At 39.2% G+C, this 26038-nt stretch overlaps 1 protein-coding gene and 1 long non-coding RNA gene across 2 annotated transcripts; both read right to left on the bottom strand.

Annotated features, from left to right (window-relative positions):
• Nucleotides 1-92: 92 nt before the first annotated feature.
• LOC122080679 lies at nucleotides 93-3842 on the bottom strand. Its single transcript, XR_006140866.1, has 2 exons — nucleotides 3337-3842; nucleotides 93-498 (listed from the first exon to the last, which is right to left on the bottom strand). It is a non-coding gene; the product is annotated as an uncharacterized LOC122080679 (long non-coding RNA).
• A 1231-nt stretch (nucleotides 3843-5073) lies between these two features.
• On the bottom strand, nucleotides 5074-26006 carry LOC122081759. Its single transcript, XM_042649007.1, has 3 exons — nucleotides 25716-26006; nucleotides 25212-25422; nucleotides 5074-10081 (listed from the first exon to the last, which is right to left on the bottom strand). The coding sequence occupies exons 1-3, from the start codon at nucleotides 25875-25877 to the stop codon at nucleotides 5331-5333; spliced, it is 5124 nt and encodes a 1707-aa protein (XP_042504941.1). The 5' UTR covers nucleotides 25878-26006; the 3' UTR covers nucleotides 5074-5330.
• Nucleotides 26007-26038: the final 32 nt, after the last annotated feature.

Here is a 26038-nt window from a genome sequence, read left to right as displayed (position 1 = left end):
ACTTGCCTCTAAGTTTATAGGTTTTTTTTTTTTTTTTTTTTTTTTTTGCTAATGACAAGTTTTCAGACCTTCTGCCTGACTAGTCCCGCGTGCCCATAATAATCACACAATTGCATAGACCGGATTATACCGGTTTGAATGAGAACCATTCAACTTTCACCAAAAGATCCCTTACCAACTCTACTACCCCTTAGGGCTAGATCTACAAGACTTCTAAATAAAAAATAAAATAAAAACTTAATAAAACCATAAATCTATGAAAATATTTGTTTCTTCTTTCCTTTTCATTCCGATCAATTTCGTACTGAATAAATTAACTGAGATAACTAAACAAATGTTTTCAGTTCCGGAGTAACTTGTATAGCATCTATATATAGATCGCAAGAATTGAGACCCCAAATTACGCCATGTATAAATAATTCCTTTATTAGGACTTCCGTCGAACATTTGGGTTTCAATCACTTGAGATCCCCAATTCCAACTTGAACCACCACGAAACTGAAAAGCAGCAAAGTTTAGAATTAAGGCTATGTTTGGTTGTAAGGGGAATTAAAGGGAAAGGAAGTGAAGTTTTCATATTTAAAAAAGAAATATATGTAATCATTACCCATGTGACTTTAACATTAATTTCAAATCATTCCATATTTGGTTATTAAATTTCATTTCACTTTGCATCCAAAACCCTTTGCTATATTATGTAAAATAAAAATTACATGTAAAATATATCACTACTAATATGGATAGAAAAATTAAGTAGTTTATACAATCATATGGGATAATGATTATAAACATCTCTTTTTAAAGTATGCCACCATAAGAAATTCAACACTAACAAAAATCAACATCATCTCCCATGTTGATGGACAGAGTCCCAATGTAGTTAATGTTGGATATATGTTTCCATCAAATCTAATATATATTAGATTTTTTTTTTTTTAATTTTCATTATGAGTGATGGTTTTTGTCTTTTTCATTAAAAAAAAAAAAGGGATGGTTTTTGTTCATCAGGTTAGAATTTTGCAATATTTGTAATTGGGGACTGAATTAGATATTTAGTTCATAAGGTTGTTGTAATATATATTTTCTTGTGAATGAGATTTTGGAAATATAAGTGTTTGTATCATTGTAGGAATCTTGCACAGAAGATCATCTATTATATATTTGCAGATCATTTTCATCATCGGTGCTCTTGTTTCCAAATCTGAGAGCTTCACACCGTTGTAAGTGGACATTGTGCATTTTGTTATACTAAAGGTTGATACTAATTCTAACTAATTACATGTGCATGGGATTCACAACATTCATTTGTGAACCGGAGAGATTCTTAATAAGAAAGTCATTTCTCGAATAGGGAGAATATCAAGTGGGAATCCATTGATTGTGATTGGACAAAATTCTACGCTCTATGGCAATTTTGTATGGCGATTACTAAAGAATTGAAGTATTATATGAGGGTATTTTATGGTGTTAATATTCCATGTCAAGTGATATTGTTAAGTAGAGTGAATAAGAGGTAAATTCTTTAGCAAATATGTGAATTTTATATTACAATTTGCTTATGGTTAAGTGATTGGTAAAAATTTGTCGATCACTAAAGTTGTAGTATCTCTAGTTATAAGGCTACATACATCTGCCCCTTATAAACCCTACAATAGAAGAGCCTCATGCATTGTTTTGCTTCTTTTATTACTTTATTATTATTATTATATTTTATTTATTGGTAACTAAGAGCTGGATTGCAAGAACCCTAGCTAGATCACTCTAAAAGATCCCTCCACTTGTCTTGTGAGCCCCACTCAAATCAGGATTCGCTCTATAATGAGGTTAATGAAGGAAGGATAGATAACCCTTTTACAAATTGTGAATTATTTCTTCCTCTCCTACATTTGGTTTTGAACCCTAGCCTTCTTAATGCACTAAGTGCGGACATTTCCAGAAGGGTTGAGAATAGATGTGTTGAGATTGTGACACCATAGAGAGGTAATTGGAAACTCGCTCTTTATTTTTAGTGAATACACTTCTGCTTGCGAGAATGCATTCTTGATGGCCAAATTTTGATTTAATATACTCCATCGCTAACAATCATATCCTTCCCACTTTCTGTTGTTCCCCCTTCTGATCCTCTCATTGGTATTTTCTCCACCAAAATTGCATCTAATTACATCATTTTCGTCATTCCTCCCAGTACCTGTCTTCTAGGAATCCTCCCACCCCAAATTTAATTTCTTCCTATGGAAACTTCTAAAGAATGGATTCCATACCAAAGCCAACTTAAAGGAGATTCATGAATATTGAGGATCAATGCCCTCTTTGTCAACAGGAAAAGGAAACTGACTGGCACCTCGTCCTCTCTTGCCCCGTCTCTAAAAAGATCTGAGCTATAGGGATCTTAGGGTTATAAACTGAAAACCTTCATGGATCCTCCATTATGAATGAATATGTTGTTTTCTATAGCTGACCAAAGTCGGGCATCTAAACCTGATTACTCCTTAACCCCCCACAAGATAAACCCTTCCAATGGCCTCAATACCAAGCGCTGCTACCCAAGGATGTGTGTATAATGAGCTTTGATCAATCTTCATGCAAAACTGGTTGAGCTGCAATTATTTTTCTGAATAGACAATGTGCATGTCCATCTTCAAGTTTCAACTATGCAAGGAGTGCACAAGAATCAAAAGTCCAAGGAGTTCTAGAAGAGAAGTCTCAAGCTCTCAGGCAAGGTGATTAGAACTCACCACTTAGACAGACAATGAGTGCTTAGTGCAGACGTTGCAGCAAGAATAAGAATGGCCATGGGAGATTTTTTTTTTTCTTGATGGATGTTAGGAAATTTTTACTTCAGTTAAGATGCATTAATGTGGAGAAAAAGAACAAAGATATGGTTTGCTAGGAAGAACAAACATTCTAGTTATGTGAACAATGATTTTCCTTTTATCTTATTATTTTCGGTAGAGATATGGACTAAGTTCCAAAATCAGACTCTGTACCATCCATAAAACAGGGCATGATCATTTAGCCAACTTCTTGTTGCTTTTCATGAAAACTGGCCAAAGAGTAGCTCTATAACAGTTTTAACAATTTTGATAAGATTATATAAAAACCCAATTTTGATTGGCAAAACACACTGGAATCAGATACAAATATAAGTTATGAGATCCACAAGTGATTATAGCCTTGGAAGCAAAGTCCAAACATACCAAATTTTCCAACGCTCAACAATGTTCACAATGCAAATGACCAAAACAGTTTCAAAGTACTTACTAGAGAAATACACCACACAATTAACAGTGAAATAGGCAGAATACATCAATGAAAATAACTGTAATATGTTCTTACCGCAAATTACCTTTTAGTCCATTAATTTGTGGTCCTGAAATGCTACAATAACTTTGAAGCAGCCCATGCTTCTGCATCCACACTCAGCCTGGCAATAAAAGAAGCAAACATGCTACAATGCCCCCACTGTCAGAGCATTACCAGTTTTATGCAAAAAACTTAATTAGATTTTCAGCTTATAAAAGTAGTAAGTGAACCCCAAGGGACCATAGGTGGTGTTTCATGGTTTCTGGTGGTGGTGATTTTCAATTAACAGGCCCACCATAGTTGAGAATCAAATCAGCCAGTTGAACAAGAAGGATCTTGGAAATTTAATTCAAGGCTAAACTGTTGCGATCAACACTGGTAAAAAACCAGTCCCCATGAAAGACTCTTGAAAATGCAATCATTAGAACCATCAATTATTTTTGTTTCTGGCAAGCTGGGTTGAACAAGGACCAACCATTACGGCAGTATGATGTCTAGAACATTTTCCAAACCTTTGGTGTCAATAAGAAGTTCAAAGATTTTTCTTTAACAATCATAAAACTCTTCACAATTAAAGAGTAAAAAAAAAAAAAAAAAAAAAAAAAAAAAAAAAAAAACAGTAATGGATGTATTGCAATCAGTACGGAGCATATGTTGATTAACCACTGATTGTAAATAATAGCGAACAAAGAAGTAATTCAAGTCCTTGTCTACCTCATCACAGATTATATATAAGGGATTTCTTCATGCTAAGTCTTACGAAATTGAATTTCTATGGACATGTAGGTCCCCTGCTCATGCCAATATTCCAACCACTCCGAATTTGCAAAGTATCCAAACAAGGAATTGAAATATCTGGGACTTCCAAGTGGGTGCACAAGACTTCAATGGAGGTGAATCATGCATGGACATACATGTGAGGCTATGGCATTAGATGTTAGGTTAAATAATTGATTTTGATGCTGAAACTTGACACGTGGACTGACAATTCAGACCACTCCTTAGGTTGTTCCGATTTGCCACATCACTCTTCCGTGTGGCAAAACTATGTATGCTCGTTAAGGAGATTCTTTCCTAAATAGTCATTTGTAACTCTTTGCATTTTTCTATTCTACATTTAACTTTGCAAGTTTTCATCCACAGTGAACTGCCATTAGTTGTCAGTCCTAATAAAGGGGGAGGGAGGGAGGGCTGCTATCATTTACACTCAAGTTTGTTTAAACAGGCCCATCAAGCAGTCACAAACAAAGATATATGGAAAAGGGATGTTTTCTGATGCAGCATACTTCAGCCCCTAAAGATTATCAGTTTTCCATAGAACTATAATGTTTTCATATTAAGCTGTGTGTCTAGTTTGATATTTAGCTGTACTTGTGGAGATATGGTAATTCAAGGTGAAAAATGTTAAGCGTTTTCATTGTTTCTGTTTCTAATTGTGCCATGTATCCCTATTATCATCACCCTTTTAACTTGAATGTCACTTAATAACTTAGTAGTTCACCTGAAAAGCTTATCTGGAGTGTGACATGATAACTTGCATGTTCTGACGTTTAATTTTATGAGGGTCACACATTAGATTATGCATTAGTACATCTGTTTGTTGGCTTAGGGAAAGAAAGAGAGTGATCTAATCTGGATATCTAAGTGTGTATAGAATCAAGCCAATTCTATCAATTCTCAATAAGGAATGCTACAAAATAGTCGGATCACGTTTCTAGCTCCAAATTCTAGATCATAGATATATTCCCTTGATCATATGCAAAACAAAAGTGGTGAGTCAAAACAATTCACTATGCATACTATCCTTGAGTATGTATACATACAGAAGGCCTTCTAATGCTAACAGGAAAGGGAATAGAAGCAGAACAACTACAGAATGATATGTCTATCTATTAATCAACCATACATACACATTGACATCACAAAGAGATAACTGAGTAATGAAAACACAATTTAAAACATTAAAGAACCATAAATATGTGGTATAGGATAGATAGATAAACAGAACAAGCATAAATTTTGGCTGGCTAGTTGGATGTCAATACTGATGCCAAGAACTCCTCATCCTCCATGAGAAGTTGCAGATTTTTGGTCAACATCAAGAACTTGACTGCTTCTTCTTCAAATTCCAGCAGAACACCCAACTTGATAAGCTCAGATAGTCTAGAAATCTGATCTTCCTTCATCCATAACAGTCCCTCAGATATTACTTTTGAAAAATTTGTAGCAAATTCAATGTTGGCTTTATGCCCAGATGGTATGTAAATCTTCTGTATGAACAGCCTTGAGTTCTCTCTCTCCCAACGAATCATTTGGCCGACCTCTGCATTCACATTCTTTCCTGAAGAGAGTGGCAAGATATAACTCACAGTAATGGATTTTCCCGCCTCAAACACAGCAAGATCAAGAAGATGCTTGATTGTCTGATGCCTTGTTTCCACATCCATTTTGAGTGATGGGTCTGCTAGAAACCCAAGTATGAGTCTAAGCAGCCCTCCTCTGATGAGTATATCTCTTGGATTGACCTCCTTGAATTCAGTAACATCTCGTATTGAGGATTCATCCTTCTGTATGGATTCAGATACGGTATGGACTCCAACATTGCTGTACATTTCAAGAAGCTTACTGCGAGGAAGAGTTTCCAAACTTTGCTGCGGACTCCAGACAAATAATGGATGAAGGGAAGCCTTCTGAAGCTTATCCTTCAATTGTAGGTCATCTGGGATGAAGACATCTTGTTTGTTGGACAACAGAATTCCTCCAGTGCCCGTCTCCACAGGAACTTTCAGTATGTTTTCTGCAAGAAGTTTCTTTGCCTTTGGGGTCCAATGCTTTGCAACATTAACCCAGAAGGCACAACAATCAGTCTCTGTTAATTGGTGTCCTGAATTTTCCCATTCCTTCCATAGCTTACAATAGTCATCAATTGAAGGACTGCGTCTAACACCCAAAGCCATGGAAAAGAATCCTAGTAGTTCATTCTCATAATACTTGTCTAAAACATTCAACTGTGCCCCAAAGAGATTATCCCCGTCACAAAGGATACAGTCTTCAGGGCTTACCCAATCTCCCTTGTTGTATCCATTTGGAATCCAAATCCAATTTGCTGCTTTATTGTCAGGCACCCAACTGAATTTCATCAAGTACTTGTAAATTCGAGCTACAACGGTAAATTGAGAATGGAATTCAAGGTGACTAGCAAGCAAGGCGCACCCATTTTTAACATCCAAAGTGACACTTATCGCACTGAGCTCATTTTTGTAGGACATCATACTGAAGCCATAAAAATTTTCATCAATGAATGGCCCATCTTCTGGATGTAAGAATAAAGCCCACTCTGTATCAAACAACAAACATTTCTCCGGAGATTGGTAACCCATATGAGTCTTCAACCAACTAGTATTAATTTTTTTCAAAAACTCTGCAGGCAAGGGATCACTATTTTCATGTTTTAAATTTCGGATGCAATCCAGCAATGAAGCCACATTCTGAGAAGTTAAGACCATTGGATTTGAGGGGATACGAATGCCAGCTGTAATAAACTTTGCTCCCTCCTTGAATTCAATCACAACTCCCAAGGCCTTCAGCTCAGTTTTGTATTCTTGGATGCCCTTGCCATAGTAATTGTCACCATCATTGAGGAATGGAAGGGTTGCAATTTGAGAGATAGAAATCCAATCTGGGCCAAACAATATAGAGTCTTGAGGAGACCTGTTGCCAAGACGAGTCCTTAACCATTTCTCCTCACGGATGCACTTGCTCAAATCTGTTGGAAATCGAAGGTGTGCCTTTTTTAGTTGTCTATAACATGAGAGAAATGAGAGCACATTCTCCTTTGTAGCAGAGGATGCATGCTGCTTAAAATAGTGAGCAAATGCGATTGCTGCTTCCTCAAAATCCACCACTACTCCTGCTTCCTTCAACTCATTTTTGTATGAGAAAATAGTACTTCCATAGATCTTTTCACCAATCACTGGGAAACCACTGAACACCTGCAGAAGGCAACCCCATTCAGGACTGTACAGGAAACATTCACCAGGAGACTTGTAGCCAAAACTGGTCCTCAGCCATTTTTTATCTTTTAACACTTGAACAAGTTTCCCTGATGATCTTGAATACCGAATACATTCCAAAATGAAAACAACAGTATCAGGTGTAATAGAAGTTAAGGGAGCTGGCAATCGAAAGTAGTCAGCCACGAGCCTGTAATTTTGGTTGAATCCAACAATAACACCTAGCAACTGAAGCTCCTCTCTGAAGTTAAGGATTTCCTCACCATAGTGGTCTTCATCAATGAAGGGGAGGTTAGTAACTTTTAAGGCTTCTTTCCATTCTGAATCATACAAAATGGATCCAACAGGAGACCTGTCTCCAATGTAAGTCCTAAGCCATCTTCCTTCTTTTATATTCAGGATAAGGTCTTCAGTAGGCAAAAACTTCTTCCTCAAGAATTTGATGAAATTAAGCATTGAAAGCACATTGCTTCTGGTTAAATTTGATGATGCTGCCAGAGACATGAGATGCTTCCCAATGAATTGACATGCTTCTCCAAATTCAGACATCACTCCCACAGACTTCAATTCCTCCATATATGCACTAATTCTACAATCATAGAATCTTTGATCAATCAAGGGAATATCAACTAGCACAGACCCATTCTGCAAGAGATTTCCCCATTCTGCGGTCAATAGGAATGATTGCGAAGGAGGCCTGTAACCTGGACTGCAGCCCAAAGAAATTCTCAGCCAACTTCCTTCCTTTATACATCTCAAGAACTTTCCCTCCATTTTTATTCCCTTACGTTTCATGGTTCTAATCCAGTCTAACAACAAAAATGTGTTCTCCTTGGACAAGGGAGAGGATACTGTGGGAAATACCGCATTGGGAGGACAGAGATCTGGGATATCAGAAGCTCCGACATAAGTTATCATGAATGTCATGAGCTGTTGCTCTGATGTATAAACACCTGCAAAATGGCCAGCTTGCAAGTAGTCTTCGCCTAATTCAACGTAATTTTCCCCCCTCCATGGATTTGTACCAATCAATCTCACCCACTTGCTTTCATTCGCAGGGACAAGAACGCCACTTCTTCTTCTAGTTACACATCCATAGTTATCTACTAAGGGCATTTCATAACCACAAAACTGATCAACATCCCGTTCAGATAGAAATTTATTAGAGAGAGAGTGGTGCAAGAAGTGAGCTAAGGCAATAACAAGCTTCCTGTCACTGTTTAGAGACTCAGTGAGAAGAGAGGCATAACTATAAGTACTCATAGATCGAATTTCAACATGAGATGCAAGCCATTCCAATATCGATTCCCTCTTAGGATATATTCGCAGAGCCTCCTGTGTGTGTTCTGGCATAAAGAACTGATTTCCTGGACATCTGAAGTCTCGGTTCCAATTGATCAACCATGAAATTTGACAAGCCTCACTTGATAGACATAATGCTCTACCACCATTCCCCCGTGCCACTTCATTGATGCTCAACAAAGATACATTCCCATCTTGGGTCACATATTTCAGAAAGGGTAAGTTCTTCACATTTACATTATTGAAGCAGGAACCCCAATTACTGGCAAGAAAAAATAGAAGCTCCATATAAACATCCTCCGAAACTCTCATTACTAGATTAGAACTCTGGATGCACTTCACATACCAATTGTTATCCATTGGTCTCACTCCCAAGAAATTCAAAACATCATTGTACTCCTCTCTATCAAATGCCGAATTTAGAACACATAATCCATGGGATGACAAATTATGCAAGCTCACATCCTGCTTCCTTGCTTTAATCAAGATATTCCAGAAAGAAGGCATTATCCTACCTACTTCACTGGGCTTAGAAAAGAGCATCTGGTCAGTGTATGACTCACATGGAATAATGGTTTCTTCAACCAGTTTCTCTTTGATCTTCTCCCTCACAGAATTCAGCTTCGGATACGAAGAGCTTCTAACAGGTATAAAATCAAACATATGGGCCAATGCAGATACTGGAGCAGCTGTAGTTGTCTTCACAAGTGAGATGAAAGCATCAAAAAATGCAAAGGGCACACAGTCCAGAATCCCCTTGTTCCATTGGTTGTCCAAGCGAACAGTTTCCCTGGATGATGCCAGAATAAAATCAGCTTGGATTATGAAGGGAAAATTTGTGACCATTTCTGTTGGCAGAAATGCGTAGACCCCAGGTGGGTTCATCCCTCTATTAAGACGCTCTCCATTTGGAAATGCTAGTGTGATCATCCATTCCTCAACCTCCTTTCGTTCTACTCTATTTTCCAGTCTAACAGGAAATTTTTGCCTCCACATGTAGTAGCTGCATTCTCCTCCGCTTTCATCATTGTTTTCCTCAGCTGAGAGATGAAGGGAGTAGGACTCTGCATCAATGTTCTTCCTCATAACAAAATCAGTCTCACTTGAAATAGAGATTGCACTAACTGTATTGAGTCTGCGATCCTCATTATCTTCCCTAATAGAAAGCCGCTTGATTTTGGAAAGAAATAACAGAACTTCAGGATGCATGCAGGAAAGCTGTTGCTTAACAGGTCCCACCTTATCAGATTTCAAAGGTAAGACTATTGTTGTGGCTGGAAAAGTACTAGCAGAACCATATAACTGCTTTATGTCTGCAAGAGTAGGATTCTCCTCTACCCATTCTGGAACAATGTATCCAACATTGCAATCTGGGCATGGATCTTCACTGAACCTTATCTGATACCCATTACTGAAAATGTAAGGCTGAGCCGTTATCAGAAATACACTTTTGAATCCAATACCTACAAATCACCGATATGCTAGTTGTCATTTATAGAAAGCACACCTAACTAATGCAAAAGAACAAGAAGGTAAAAAAGATGATTGTTAGTTTGTTTACTTTTAGACTATAGCTACAAGACCTTGTATATATGGGAATTTATTTGCATGATGGAATATTAATATCTTTAATAAGCAGCACTAAAATAGTCTTACCAAGCAAGTGAGTGAACAAGCATGCGAGAGAAATGAGAGCTTATTTTTATATAAATGGTATGTCGTAATTATCTGTTTCATGATTATAACATCCAGACTCTCCACAGTTTGGTTGAAATATCTCAAGTGCATTACTGTGTGGTGACGATCTAATATGATAAAAAAAGAAGTTGTATAAGATGAAGAAGGAGAAGAAGAAAGAAGTACCGAGACTGCTAGTTCACAGAATTGTGAAAAACAGTCTCCCTTGCCTTTATTATATAGCCAATAGAATTACAAGGGAAAAAGGATACAAAGTAATTGTGATCTATCCTAATAAAGAAACAAGAACCAATAAGGGAATTACAAGTAATTAGGAAATAAACTAAAAGAGGAAACAACCTAATACTACTTGCAGCAAGGGATTAACCTGGTGACTACATGTACCATTTGTACCCCCACGGTACGAAGGGTCCATAATACTTCTTTAACACTCCTTAAGCTGGAGCATATAAATCACCCATGCCCAACTTGGAACATCCTTTTTTGAAAGCAGGACCAAACAAGGGTTTGGTAAACATATCACCAAGTTGGTCAGCGGAAGCAACAAGTGGAGTGGTTCAACTTCTTCATGACAACATTACGTACAAAATGACAATCCACTTCAATGTGCTTGGTTCTCTCATGAAACACAGGATTACCCGCAATATAGATGGTTGTTGATTATCACATAACATCTTCAACGTTTGAGTGATCGAAAAACCCAACCCAAGAATTAATGACTTTATCCACATCAACTCAGTTGCAGTATGAGACATGGCTCAAGACTAACTTCTTCACTGGGCCTTGCAATTGTAGTCTGTTTCTAACTTCGCCAAGTGACAAGACTACCACCTACATGCAATACCCGGTGGTTGATATCTTGTCAACATCAGCACCAGCCCAATCAACATCAGAGGAACCTACCAAATCAACACACTGATGAAGACAAGCTGCCTCCCAATGTATCTTCTTTGGAGATTGCATGTATTGACTAAAAACACCAACAAAAAATAATATGTCTGGTCTAGTGATAGTGAGGTAAATGGATTTTCTCACTAATCTCCTATACTGGTGCTTGTCTTCAAAGTCTTCACCATCAGCGGACCCAAACTATTGATGAGGATCCATAGGAGTATCAACAGATTTTGAAACCAACATCCTTGTATCAGAAAAAAGATCCTACATATTTCCTTTGAGATAAGCTAATCTCTTTCTTACTCCGAAGAACATCAATTCCAAGAAAATACTAGAGAGAGCCCAAGTCCATCATCTGGAAATGTTGATGAAGGTAAGATTAACTTTAATAATACAAGCATCATCATTGTCGGGAATAATGATATCATCCACATAAATAACAAGGACAACAATCTTGGACTTTTGGAGCCAAACAAGCATTGAGTGATCTGAGTACCATTCTGAAAAACCACAACGAAGAATAATATAACTAAATTTGTAAAACCACGCACGTAGTGACTGCTTTAACCCATAAATGGCCTAGTGAAGTTTGCATACTCTATTAGAATTCTCCCTCTAAGTGACATACGCTAGAGGTTGCTCCATATAAACTTCTTGAAGATCACCATATAGAAAAGCATTTTTTGAAATCCATCTAATAGAGAGGAAAATCTAGATCGACCAATGGCGTCGGAAGACCGTGACACCATCCATGGCGTGGGGACGAAGAGGTAAGAAGGCAGAGTTACTTATCTATGTGGGATAAAGTTACAATAGAAGTGGAAGCAAAAGCAGACTCAAGCTATTGGAGACGCTTGAGTATTTAATTAAAGTCACCTCGAGACACAATCCCAATGGATGAAGCTCCTAATGTAGATGAAAAGGTGGTGTCTCCAGAAGTAATGTGCTTAGTAGAAATTTCAAAAGTGACAGTATTGGCTAATTCCTTAGAGCAATCTAGCTAACTATGTTTTGCCCAACATGTTTCAATGGTATGATTTGCTTTATTATAATAACTACATTGATGAGAGGACTTATCGATTCGCTATCCTCCTGAATTGTGGCCATAAGATCCATGACCATAACTTTTTCCAGAGCCATGGCCAATAACAAAGGCGGAATTATCTTTAGAAGAGGTGTCATACATTCCCACATCCCAGCTTGCACAAAAGGGTATTGAACTAATGATGGATGAGCCCCTTTATGAAGACGTCTGCCAATTGATCACCTATCCTCAAAAAAGGAGTGCATATGTAGCCAGAGTCAATTTTTTCTTTGATGAAGTGTATGTCCACCTCTATGTGCTTCGTTCGGTTGTGATGCATAAGATTATAGGCTATATTTATGGTAGCCTTGTTATCACAGTATGGATGCATGGGTTCCGCGGTATCAAACCCCAACTCTTGGGCGACTCTTCTCAACCATAGGAGTTCACATACTCCATGAGTCAAAGCTTTAAATTCTGCCTCTACACTTGATCAAGCCACAAGTGACTACTTTTTACTCCATTTTGTAACCAAGATATTACCCAGAAATGTATAATACTCAAAAGTAAATCATCTGTCAGAAATTAAGCCAACCCAATTAGAATCAATGTAGTCTTCTATCCTCAAATGATTGTGCCTGTCACACAATAATCCTTTCCCCGGGGTGGACTTCAAGTACCTGAGAATGCAATAAACAACATCCACATGCCCACTCTTGGGGGCATGTATAAACTAGCTCACCACCCCAACTGTATAGGTGATGTCTGGGAAAGTCAAGGACAGGTAGATCATCTTCCCCACTAGTCTCTGGTACTTCCCTGAATAAGGGAAGGACCACAGTCTTCTCCAAGCTTGTGATTTTATTCAATAGGAAAATTTGTTGGTTTGCAACTGAACATTCACGTCTCTTTCAGTAAGTCTAGCACAAACACCCTCTGGTAGATATTTATCCCCTCCTTAGATCTTAACACTTCAATCCTAATAAATACTTCAAGGGTCCAAGATCTTTAATCTCAAACTGTTGATACAAGTAGGACTTTAATCTCATTATCTCAACCTTGTCATTTTCAGTCACAACAATATCATCCACATAAACAATAAGGATTGTGATATTATTATTACTTTGTTGGGTAAGTAAAGTGTGATCAGTTTGACTCCGAGAATATCCGTTCTTCAAAATAGCCTTTCTAAATTGTTAGAGTTTATGTAATAAGGGTACTTTAGGAACAAGTTTATTATATTCTTGTCTCTTATTGTATTTAATATTTTTCCCTTTTACCTCCCTAGGGAGGTGTATGTGATTCCTTTCACCTTGTTAGTGAAGGAATATATGTGGTAGAGAATCTTTTCTCAACACACAACTTTCTTCCACTATTTTCTTCTTCTTCTCCTTCTCCTTCTCCTTCCTCTTCCTCCAACCTTCCATTCTCTTGTTCCCTTACTTTCTCTCCATCTTTATATTCTAACTTGGTAACAGAGCCTAGGGTTAGGGTTTGAGAGTCAAGTTACAAGTTCTACATTTCTTTTTCGTCTCCTCGGAAGCCTAGGTTACATTGGGGTTTTCCAAGAAATGAACTATTATGTGATAGTTTGAAGAAATCATGAGATGAACATAGATGAAGACCATAGAGACACCAAAAGGAGACATCCATTGAAGAAATAGGTTGCTAGAGCTCAAAACAAAGTTTTCCAGCCCTCCCCAGATTTTTGGTGGATTCTCTCTCTCTCTCTCTCTCTCTCTCTTATCCAGCTACTGTTGGAGGTGAAATAGGGCTCTTTTGAGTCACCCTAGGGTGCCCTCCAATTCCCCCATGGTCTCTCTCCTTGAAGATTGAAGTTGTGAATCCACAACTCTTTTTTCCTTGGATTTTCATGGTATCGCCAGCCCTCTTTTTGCCTCTTTTTTCTCTCGAAATGGTGTATGTGATGCTTCCGACTGATTTGCGTTGGTGAGGTATGTTTTTTGAGTCTCATTTGTCGCTTTGAGAAGATGTTATGCCTTGAAGATGGCGGTGTTGTTGGATTTATTTGACTTGTATACTGTCTTTTACCTGCTGGAATTGCTTTTTAGTGCTGGGAAGGACTTTTTGGGTAGAGTATATACTCCCTGGTTGTTTCTTGGGTGTCATTCCCTTTCTGAGTGTGTTTCTATATCATGTCTGAGGACAGTGCAACTGCCGAGTGTGTTTGAGGTGGATTTCTTTGAGTTGGATATTTGTTTTCTTTGCTAATTTCTCTGTGATGTGTGATTGACACCTTTGTTAGGTCTGTTTCTAAGTAGAAGTTAATTTTTAGGTAGAGTGTGTATTCCCCATCTTGTGAGTGTTTCTCCACTTGTTTTCTTATATTATGTCAGATATTAGAGGAAGAAGACAATGACCACCTCTAAGGAATGACAGGGATGGATTTAGGTGTGACCACTATCGAAAATTTGGGCACACTAGAGATATGTGTTGGGAACTTTATGATTATCTAGAGAGAGACTCATAAGTTGGTTTCTCTACTTAGCCCAAGGGATGCATCATAATATGAACTTCCCTACTTGACCAAAGAGTCACTCTTACAAGGGTTACTCTACTTGGCTTTAGGGAAAGGGAGACAATTAAAATAAAAACAATAAAATGATGGTTCTATGGCTAGGAGGGGCAAAGCCAACACATACACTAGCCATGAACCTTGGGGGAAAGGGATAGCAATAATGTAACGACTGAAATTAAAATCCTAAACTAAGAAAGAAAGGGTAGTCAAAAGAGGGAATGAGAGGGGGGAGCAAAGACTACTAAAGGAGCCTACTTACTTGAACTTCAACTATTGAACTGAAGACTTAATCGATTTGAGATATTACCAGTACTAAAAACCAGATCTGGAATAAACATGAGTTGGACCTTCCCATTGTTGTTCGAAAGGGAAAGAGAATTTGTACTAATCCTATTGCCCAATTTGTTTCCTATGATTCTCTTTCTTATATGTTGCTTTTTTTGTTGTTCTTTCCTCTATCTCCATTTCCAAGAATGTCACTGAGGCATTGTCAGACCCAAAGTGGAAGCAAGCCATGTTTGAAGAAATGATGGCTCTTGAGAATAACTATACCTGAAAATTGGTCAATCTCCCCACGGGGAGAGTTCCTGTTGGATGCAAATGGGTCTACTCGATCAAGTGCCACTCAAATGGTGCCGTTGAGAGGTACAAGGCAAAGTTAGTAGCCAAAGGGTACAATCAAGTGTACAGAATTCACTATCAAAAGACATTTGCTCCTGTGGCTAAGCCCAATTCTATAAGGGTTCTCCTGTCTTTGGTAGTAAAAAGAGAGTGGGCCCTATATCAGTCAGATATGAAGAATGTCTTACTCTATGGTGACTTAGAGGAGGAAGTGTAAATGCAGCCTCCACCTAGATTGAAGTGTCCATCAGTTGAAGGAAAGGTGTGTCTTCTCAAGAAGACTTGGTATGGTCTCAAACAATCCCCAAAGGCTTGGTTTGAGAGGTTCAGGCAAGCTATTCTGAAGAACGGATATTCCCAGAGTCAAACAAACCACACCTTATATACCCTGCAAGGTAAAGGTACTATTACTACACTAATTATCTATATTGACGACATTGTAGTGACTGGAGTTGACATAGCTGATACAGATAGACTCCAGTTCTCTAACTCAAGATAATATTACAGCTTTTCGCAGGGCTCTATCATATTTGCATAGTTCTTCTTCCACACATACAATACCAGACTCTTCAACCACCACCTTGTAGGTCTCTACATCTACTCTTTCCACTACCTCTTCTTAGGTCATTGACTCTGGAACCACCAAGCATATGACCGGTATATCTCAATGTTTTGACTCCTACAATATTTGTTCTGGCAGGGATAAGGTTACGGTTGCAGATGGCTCACTTTCTTCTGTTTCTGGTAAAGGCCGTGTTCCTGTTACCTCCTCTATTTCTTTGTACTCTATTCTTCATGTTCCAAATTTTAACCTTAATTTTATCTGTGAGCCACCTAACCAAATCCTTGGATTTTTGTGTTATTTTTTTTTCCATCTCATTATGTTTTTCAGAATTGAGAGACAAAAACGACTATTGGCAGTGGATGTATGGAAAAAATGTACTCTACCTTCTTGATCCAGGATCTTCCCCTCTACCTAGTGCTTAGTCCTACGTATGTGAGCATAGTGACAACAGTACTGTTGACACTGTTATGTTGTGGCATCAAAGTTTGGGTCACCCCTCTTTTGGAGTTATGCAAAAAAAATTGCTACACTTTAAAAAAATTTCCTCTATTCCTTCTTCCCATGTGTTTTAGAGTGAGCCATATGTGTTTACAAAACATTGTCGCTCTCCTTATCTTTACCATGGTAATAGATCCACCATTCCTTTCATATTGTGCATGCCATACTGATATTTGGGGAGCTTCTCCTACTACTTCCTTGTTTGGTTATCATTATTTTGTCTCATTTGTTAATGATTATTCCAGATCTACTTTGACTTTTTTGATGAAACATGAGAGTGAAGTTTATAATATCTTTAAAAATTTCTATAAGCTGATTCTTACTTAGTTTTCAACCTGTATTCAAATTATTCGTTTGGATAAAGGGTGTGAGAACATGTATGGTGGACTCTAGACCTTTTTTACCGTTCATGGATTAATCCATCAAATTGCTTATGTTGACATACCCCAACAGAATGGGGTGGCTGAGAGGAAAAATCGTTATCTATTGGAAGTTTCTGGGAGTCTCCTCTTTGGCATGCATGTCCCTAAGACTTTCTGGTCTGATGCTCTTCTTATCTTTCCTTTCCTCATTAACCGCATGCCCACTAAACTTCTTGGTTCCAAATCCTCATTGGAAACCTTATCTCCTCAAGCTCATGCTTTTGCTTTTTCTCTTCCCTCTAAAGTGTTTGGGTGTGTTTGTTATGTCTATATCCACAAGTCTGCTTGGACTAAAATTGACCTCAAGGGCCTCAAATGCATCTTTCTTGGGTATTCCTCCTCTACCAAAGGCTACAAATATTATCATCCCCCTCTTCCCGCCAACGGCTTCTTTCCAAAGATGTCACCTTCCATGAGTCTATCCCCTTTTTTGCTTATTCTCAACATCCTCTTTAAGGGGAGCATAGTAGAAATGAAGAGGCTACTGATGTCATTCCTTTTCTAACACCCTTGCTTATTCCTATTCCCCCATTTCAGATTGATATTGGGAAACATAAAATACACTGGGAAATCAATACAATATCTTGAATTAACATGGTATCAGAGGCATTTTTGGCTCACGCCCTCTTCTTCTTTTTACCCTAGCCGACCCATCTCTTCTTCCCTCTTCTCTTCAATGGCAACTGAACCCCCTTCATCCCTGACCACCGGCGTCTCCACCCCTAGTGCCCAACTCCAAATGCCCTCTTCTACCTTCCCTCAACCTTCCATTGGTTCCGCACACCATTTTCTCTCACTGCGCCTTACACAAAAAAACTTTCTTCTATGGCGTGCTCAATTTACCCCATTTTTCTGAGGCAACGCCTTCTGCTTTTTGTTGATAGCTCTCATCCCTGTCCTTCTGATGTACCCTCTGCCACTGAATGGAAAGAACAGGATGCCACCCTTATGAGTCTCCTTATTCCTTCTCTCTCTGAGGAAGTCCTTCCCCAGATAATTAATAAACCTACCAGCAAAGATATTTGGGACAGCCTTGCTCAAACCTATCGCTCCACTTTAGCCACTTGCATTCATCTCACCCTCTAACGCCTCACCTAGTAACCTGATGAGTCTGTTACTCAACTTCTCAAGCACGCCGAGTCCCTATCAGATGAACTGGCTGCCTTCTCTCCTTGGAGGATTTTAATCTTCATATTATTCGATCACTTCACTAGGAATTACAAGACATTGATCCCACTCTTCTGGCACGCTCGGACCCTATCTCTTACACTGACTTGCACAGTCTTCTTCTGAATCATGAGATTCTACATGTGAACCCCCTCATCAAGCTAACTGTTTCTACTCTTGATGATCCACCTGTGGTTAATACTGTTCAAAAGGCTCCCCTACCCCCTCTTCCCATAATTAGGAGAACAGGAAGGGACGTGGTGGAGGTAGGCGTGGCCGTGGTGGTCGTGGTCATGGCCATGGCAACTTCTGGTGTTCCATCTGCAATCAAACCAATCATACTGCAGTTACGTGCTTCTACAGGCAACAAGCTCAGCCGACCCATCCATCTTACCCCTATTACCACCAACCTAACCCCCCCTTGGCCCACTACACATACACCAACACCTACCCCCATCCTAACTGCCCTCTTCTCCCCACCCCCCACCAATCGGCCTTACCCTGGTACCCTAATACTGGAGCCTCCCATAATGTAATCCCTGACCTCCATTCCCTCTCCCACTACACTGAGTAAAATGGCTAGGATCAGCTTCACGTTGGTGATGGTAAAGGACTCCCCATCTCTCATATTGGATCTTCTTCTCTCTCCTCTTCCTCTCCCTCTCACACTTTCTCTTTATCTAATATTCTCCATGTGCCTACTATTTCCAAACACCTTCTTTCTGTTCAAAAATTTTGTACTGACAATAACGTGTCTTTTGAATTTCATCTATCTCGTTTCTTTGTCAAGGACCAGGTAACCAAGTCCACTCTTCTGTCAAGACAGAGTAAAGGTGGCCTCTACACTCTTCTTGTGCCTCTAACCTTCTCTGTCAATGTCTTTGAGCATCTCTCCCTCGACTCTTGGCACCATCGTTTAGGCCACTTTCACAGAACGTCTACTTCGCTATATGCTCAAAATAAATAAATTGTCGTGCCCCTCTACACGTTTTACTTTTGTTTGTCCTTCTTGTCAACTAAAAAAATCTAGCCGTCTCTCCCTACGAGAGACTTTAGGAGATTATTTCCACTGGATCTCATTCATAGTGATGTTTGGGGCCCCTCCTTTCTGCCCTCTTTCTCTGGACATCGTTATTTCGTAATTTTTATTGATGATAGTACTAAATATATCTAGCTTTACCTTCTTATAAATAATTCTAAGGTTTTTTCCATTTTTCTATAATTTCAATCTCTTTTGGAACATTAATTTGGATATAAAATAAAAAATGTTCAGACCGATTGGGGAGGTGAGTTTCACTCACTTCCTCAATTCTTCAATAAAATTAGTATCCATCATCGTGTTTCTTAGCCCCACAAGTATGAACATCAGGGAGCTGTAGAGCGTCGCCACCACCATATAGTTGAGATCGGACTCTCCCTACTGGCCCATGCATTAGTACCCCATTACTATTAGACTTATCCCTTTGAAACTGCTATTTACTTGGTTAATCGAATGCCCTCTTCTATGCCTAGTGGTGTGTCCCCTTATCAACTCATGTTTCATCGGCCTCCTAACTACACCTTTCTCTGTGTTTTGGATGTCTGTGTTTTCCCTACCTGTGACCATACAATCGTCACAAACTTGAGTTTCGATCCACCCCTTGTGTGTTCTTAAGGTACAGCCCCTCCCACCATAGTTACCGGTGCCTTGACCTCCGCTCCAATCGCACCTATATTGCCCGTCATATATGCTTCTCTAAAACTTCCTTCCCTTTTCTATCTCGCTTCTCCCCTTCATCCCACTGCTGGATCACCACCCTCCCCCTTTGTACCCATCCCATTGAGGATCTCTATGGCCCTCAGTCTCTAACCCCCACACCCACGCCCCCTGCTTCACCGCCTGCTGCACCAAGCCACCTACACCCTATGCAACTACGCCCTTGCACCTCCTCCCATCAGGCTCTCACCGCTACCCCTCAACCTCTTAAATTGTCTTGCTTCTCTCAAGCCTTTAAACACCCTGAGTGGCGCCAAGCCATGGCTGAGGAGTTTAATGCCTTAGTTAGAAATGGAACCTGGTCTCACGTTCCATGCATTGCTAGTATGAACTTGGTTGGATGCAAATGGGTATATCTATTGAAACGGACAGTTGATGGTTCCCTTGAAAGGTACAAAGCGCGTTTGGTGGCTAAAGGATTTCATCAGCAATAGGGGCTTGATTGTCATGAAACTTTCAGCCCTGTTGTAAAACCCATCACCATTCGTGTCGTTCTATCCATTGTTGTCTCTCAGAATTGGCCCATTCGGTAGCTGGATGTGTATAATGCATATCTCCATGGCGTCTTATCCGAGGAGGTTTTCATGTCTCAACCCCAGGGCTTCGTTGATGCTGATCGCCCCTCTCATGTATGCAAGCTTCACAAATCCCTGTATGGCCTCAAACAAGTGCCTCGTGCTTGGTTTCATTGGCTTTCAGATTTTCTTCTGTTGGGGTTTCTTGCTTCATAGACCGACCCCTCCCTCTTTATCTATAAGGGTGGATCGACTCTTGTATACATTTTGGTCTATGTCGACGATATCCTTGTTACAAAAAATGACTCATCGCAGGTGTCTTCTCTTCTTACACGGCCTGCTCATGAATTTTCCATTAAAGACTAAGGCGATTTGCACTTCTTCTTGGGTATCGAGGCAGTCCAACGTTCGAAGGGTCTTCTTCTCACTTAATCTAGATATATCTCTGATCTTCTCAAATGATCTGGCATGACTGAGTATATGGTTGTCCATACTCCCATGGCTACTACTCTCAAGCCATCTTCAGGGGGTGCACCGATGCACGACCCCACTCTTTATCGTTCTATGGTTGGAGCTTTGCAATATATCACTCTTACTCATCCTGATGTGGTATTTGCAGTTAATTAGGTTTGCCATTTTATGCACTCCCCTACTGAAGATCATTAGGTTCTTGTTAAACAGATCTTGCGGTATCTCAATGACACTCACACTCATGGCCTTCTCCTTAAATGCTCCTCTTAGTGCTCACTTCAAGCGTTCTCCGATGCGGACAGGGCTGGGAGTAGTGTGGACTACAAGTCCACAGGGGGATATGCGATCTTTCTTGGTCCTAACCTCATTTCATGGAACTCCAGGAAACAACGAACTGTGGCTTGTGTCTTCCATTGAGTCGGAGTACAAGGCTCTGGCTGATGCTTCTGCTGAGCTAATATGGTCGGAATCTCTCTTCAATGAGCTTGGCTTTCCTCTTCATGGCCCCCCCATCCTGTGGTGTGATAAAATTGGGGCTACATATTTGTCGGCCAATCCTGTCTTCCACGCAAGGACCAAGCATGTGGAGATTGATTTCCATTTTGTCCGGGATCGTGTCGCCTAACGCCAGTTAAGTGTTCAACTTATGTCTACAACTAATCAAGTGACTGATATTCTTACCAAGCTTTTGTTAATGGCCCAATTCCAGTTTCTTCGAGACAAGCTGAAGATTCGTGGTATCAATTCTTCACCTTGAGGGGATGTATCAGTGCATATAGAATAGTCCCATATTTGGGAACTCAATTTCACATATTGCATGTATCTTCTAGCTTTGGAATCTCAATATTCTATATTGCATGTATCTCTTATCCTTGGAAAGGATCCTCCTTATCCTTGGAAAGAATCTGACCTACCATAAATGTGTAGATGGCTAGGGTTACTCAATCTTTGTATATATATTTGTATTCTTTGTAATCTAAGATACACTGGGAAATCAATTCAAGATATTAAATTGACAAGGAACAAGATTCGTCAAGGCCGATACCGATCCAAATCACCATGATCGGATAGAAATAACCCCGCTTTCAATTAAAAAACCATTTTTAGACTATTTTACACTTCATTGTTACTGATCCACCGATATGATATCAGCCAAGAGTTGGGATCGGTCAAGGCTAATTCCGATCCAATTGCTCAGACCATGGCCTGTTGTTGACCAGCTGAGTTGTAGAGAGATTAATTCCCAAAATTGGAATGATATCAATCAGATTTCTAGGAGAATATTCTCTGGTTTATTGGGAGATATTGTCCAGTTCTAAAGGAGAAGATTTTTCCAGATTTCTAGAAGATCCTGGTGGTCAATACGTGGGAGAGGATATGGATGAGAATTGATTGCTTTCAATAGGATTAGTTTTTTATAGGTATTTGGTTCTATTTTAGTTATTTGATGCAATTAGAGTAGGAGACAATTTCGGATTTAGTTTCCAATTAATATTTGGAGTCTTATTTGTTTCTAAAAAAATTCCTAGGGTGTAATCGATTGGATTTATAGATAAAGGAATAGGCTGATAACCAGCCAAGTTGATTTGAGTGAAAGAAAAAAAAGAGTGGCTTTGTGCTGTAGCTGTGAGAGTTGTGCGATGCAGAGACGGTGAGAGGCCCAGGACTGAGATAGTCCCCTATCCCCCCTTCCCCTTACTTCTATCTCTATTTTATTTTCTTTTCAATTTCAGACTCATTGTTCAGTAAGTTAACTTGCAACTAAGAGACAATCGATCCAATTTATTTTCCTCTAGTGTCTGCTGAAGTTCTCTATTGATAAACCGTACATCGATCCTACTGTAAGGTTGGTTCTTAATTGAACTAACTCTTACATTATCCATGACCCGTAATTCCTTATTAACTTCCCATAACCATACAACAACTTCATAAAATAATAATTATACAGTCAAACTCATATGTAACCCTCAACCATCAAGCCTCAAGTGTGCATATGCCATGCATGTACTTATATCGGCACGTAACAAATAAGCAAAAGTAGAAGTGGAATTGGTGCAGGACAGGTTTGTAAAACTAGAAAATTATCCTATCTAAAAAGTAGGAAGGCTGGAAAGGGAATCCAACTCATATATCTCAGCGTACATGCAGAAACTCTTAATAAGGATAGCCATAAATAAAGAATTAAACAAATCATACATGTAGAATTTCATGCTAAAAATGGAAAGGAAATTTTAATAAGAGAAACATGATAGATCAGCACCTTCCTTTGCTGTCCCTCGGGTTAGAAAGCTGTGAATAAGTGCTGGATCACTACTTAACTCCAAAGATTGTGTCCTCAAGGCCTCCTTGTGGTTGATAGAAAATATCCAAGGTATTTGGGGCTGAAGTTGAGATAAATATTGGAGATATGGGACTGATACAAGAACTGGCAAGAAATTTAGCAAGAATTGAGTCTAGACAAGAAGGGAAAATTGGATTTCTTGGAGATTTGACAAGGTCAAGGGAAATTGGGATACCACATCTTTCATGAATATCAGTCCTATTCCAGCCAAACAAGTATGATTTATTGGGGTTTATGGGATGCTTTAGTTGAAAAAACAACTGGAATGCTCTTAGGAAATGAAAATGGAGGTTGGGAGAAATACAATGGAACAAACAATGGATTTTGGGGGGAAATCAAATAGGGATGGTTAGCTGTAGGTATAAAGTCTGAAAAAGTGGATTGGATAGAAGAAGAAGATAGAAAAGAAAGTAGATCGCTTTGGTTTCACTCCAAGAATTGCAGAGTCAATCTGCTGTAGAAAAAGAGAATAATCGCCAATTCCAAGATAGTTCCATTCGTTCATTGTCTTGTCATTATTAGTACAACGGCTTCATAACATTACACAACAAAAAACTATTTTTCCTAAAACAACTACCCATATAACTACATATTCAACCTCTAAACAGTTATTTTCTAAAACAACGACCCATATAACTACAACATAATAACAACACAACACAATAATAAAATAAGATAGTTAGCCTAGATAAAAATACAACAAAATAATAAAGAACTACACATAATGTTGGTCATCTAGCCATAACAAAGTGACATGTGGCATCTTATGGTTCTGTCTCCTCTAACAAGTCCTAAATCTTGAAGTGATGTCCTCATCAGGATGAGAGAAGGAATAACACTTAATGTTTTGAGCAATGTTTCAAAAATTGGTGAATCAGATCCTACTTTTGCTTTTTCTTCTCCCATTCTCTTCTATCTGTCATTTTATCTTTTTCTCTGACCTTATTTCTACAACAAATTATTGAGTTTCGCCAACCTAAGTTGTCCCCGATTTACACCATTTGGAATCAAAATATTCCAATCAAAATTCCTCTGAATTGGTGGTTTTCATACCAAATGCCCGATTCTAGGGTTCTTGAGGCCAATTCCAAGCCGATCTGAATCAGAATCAACAAGAACGATTCCATCACAGATTCTTGTTTTTTAAATCCTAGTTTTGAGTGAAGAAGAAAGTATCATTTGTAATGGGGGCAGGGAGGATGAGGATGGGGACAAAGACAAGGGTGATGGAGGCAGCCGGTTAGGGGCGATGGGGCTAGCGGGATAGAGGGGTAATTTGAGGATTTTAAATAGTAGGGGAGAAGGAGAGGTTGGAGTTCAAAGTAGGTGACTTTCAGTAAATATAATGCGAGAATAGGGGAGTGATACTAATTACCCCTTTTTATTTTAATTTTTGAGGAGGGTTTCCTACGACGTCAATGTAAGAAAGAATGTACCAATAAGGGTCTGAAGAATGGTATCATTCATATGGGTCCACATGAAAGACACATGGTCAAAATAAGAGAGAGAATGTCAGTGTGAGACCCACTATTTTTTATGCAAGAGGTATATCGGAATATGTACCAGGGCGGTGCATACTTCCATCCTGGTACCAAAGATGCTCCATTGAAGAGTGAGGGGTATTCTTGGGGTTACTTGATCATGCGACGAAGCATTAGAAGACTTATGCTGCATGGATGCCATGAATAGAAAAGAAAAAAATAAATAAATAAAATAAAGATAAACACATAAATCAATCATTATGTCATCGTATTTTTATCTCATTATTTATTGTTTGAGGTGAAAACTATCCCTCTTGGGCATGCGTGGATAGTGTAATCCATGGTGAAGGGCAACTCGGTTTTTTTAATCAATAAAGCCAATTCAGCAACCGATCCACTATTCCAGCCAATTAACTCGGGCCCAATTCCTATAAAAGTGGTCCAAACCCGAAATTACGGAACTCAAACACGTATTTAAGATCGGTCTACCAACCAACATAATTAAAACCCAACGCAATACAATGCAATGCAATTTTATGATCAGTGCTAATTGTAGCTTTGGACTATAGAGAATGGAAGTTGGGAAAACAATGGGAAGTACCTTTCTCGCCTATGTAACCTCGTTGCCGATTCCCTTTCTTCGTGGACCTCCCTACACTGCAAAGGGAGTCAATGTTCTTTGGGTAGAAACCCTTCTCGTTGTTGAAAACCAGCAAGGTAGCAGTAGCTCCAGTAGCTGTGATGTCCCGAGATGTTATTATAAATTCCAGCGATGCCTTCACCCCTTCCCGGTACTCATTATCTTCTGCGTTCTGAAAGCATATTTGCAACAAATAGAGGGAAAAATGAAAACAGAAGAAATTTAGCAGAATTCCATCATGTCATCTTCACCATCAAACCATGTTCTTTCTTAAACAGTTCAAAAACTCAGTGAGTCAACTAGGGAGCTCAGAAAAACCAAGGTTTTTCACTAAGGGCAGTGAAGTCATTCACATGATGAGAGAGAGTGAGGTTTTTTAAATGATTTCGAATTAGTTGGAAATCCTTTCCATACGTGATCTGGACTCTGGATTGGAGAGGGAGAGGGAGAGGGAGAGGGAGAGACCTGGATGAGCTCCATGAGGAAATGTACATCTTTGGCGTAGAGTTCAGCAGAGAGATTCTTGACGGCTTGGTGGAGATCCTCTGTAAGAGGGTTCGATTCCCCTCCGATGGAGAACTTCGTTTTCCTAATCTCTTCTATATGTTCCCTTGGCGTCATCGCCATTGTTAAACCTTCAAGCTTTCAACCACTCACTGAGCTTACACACAAACAGAGAGAGAGTGTGTGTGAAAGAAGAGTGATATAAACTGAGGACGGAGTGAAGACTGAAGAGAGAGTACTATATAATGAAGAGAGAGACGTTGCAAGACATTTTTTTTTTTGGT

Source organism: Macadamia integrifolia, chromosome 6, assembly GCF_013358625.1.
Source record: "Macadamia integrifolia cultivar HAES 741 chromosome 6, SCU_Mint_v3, whole genome shotgun sequence".
NCBI classification, from domain to species: Eukaryota; Viridiplantae; Streptophyta; class Magnoliopsida; order Proteales; family Proteaceae; genus Macadamia; species Macadamia integrifolia.
The sequence above is the reverse complement of the archived record's forward strand: the minus strand, read 5'-3'. Positions and strand labels throughout refer to the sequence as shown.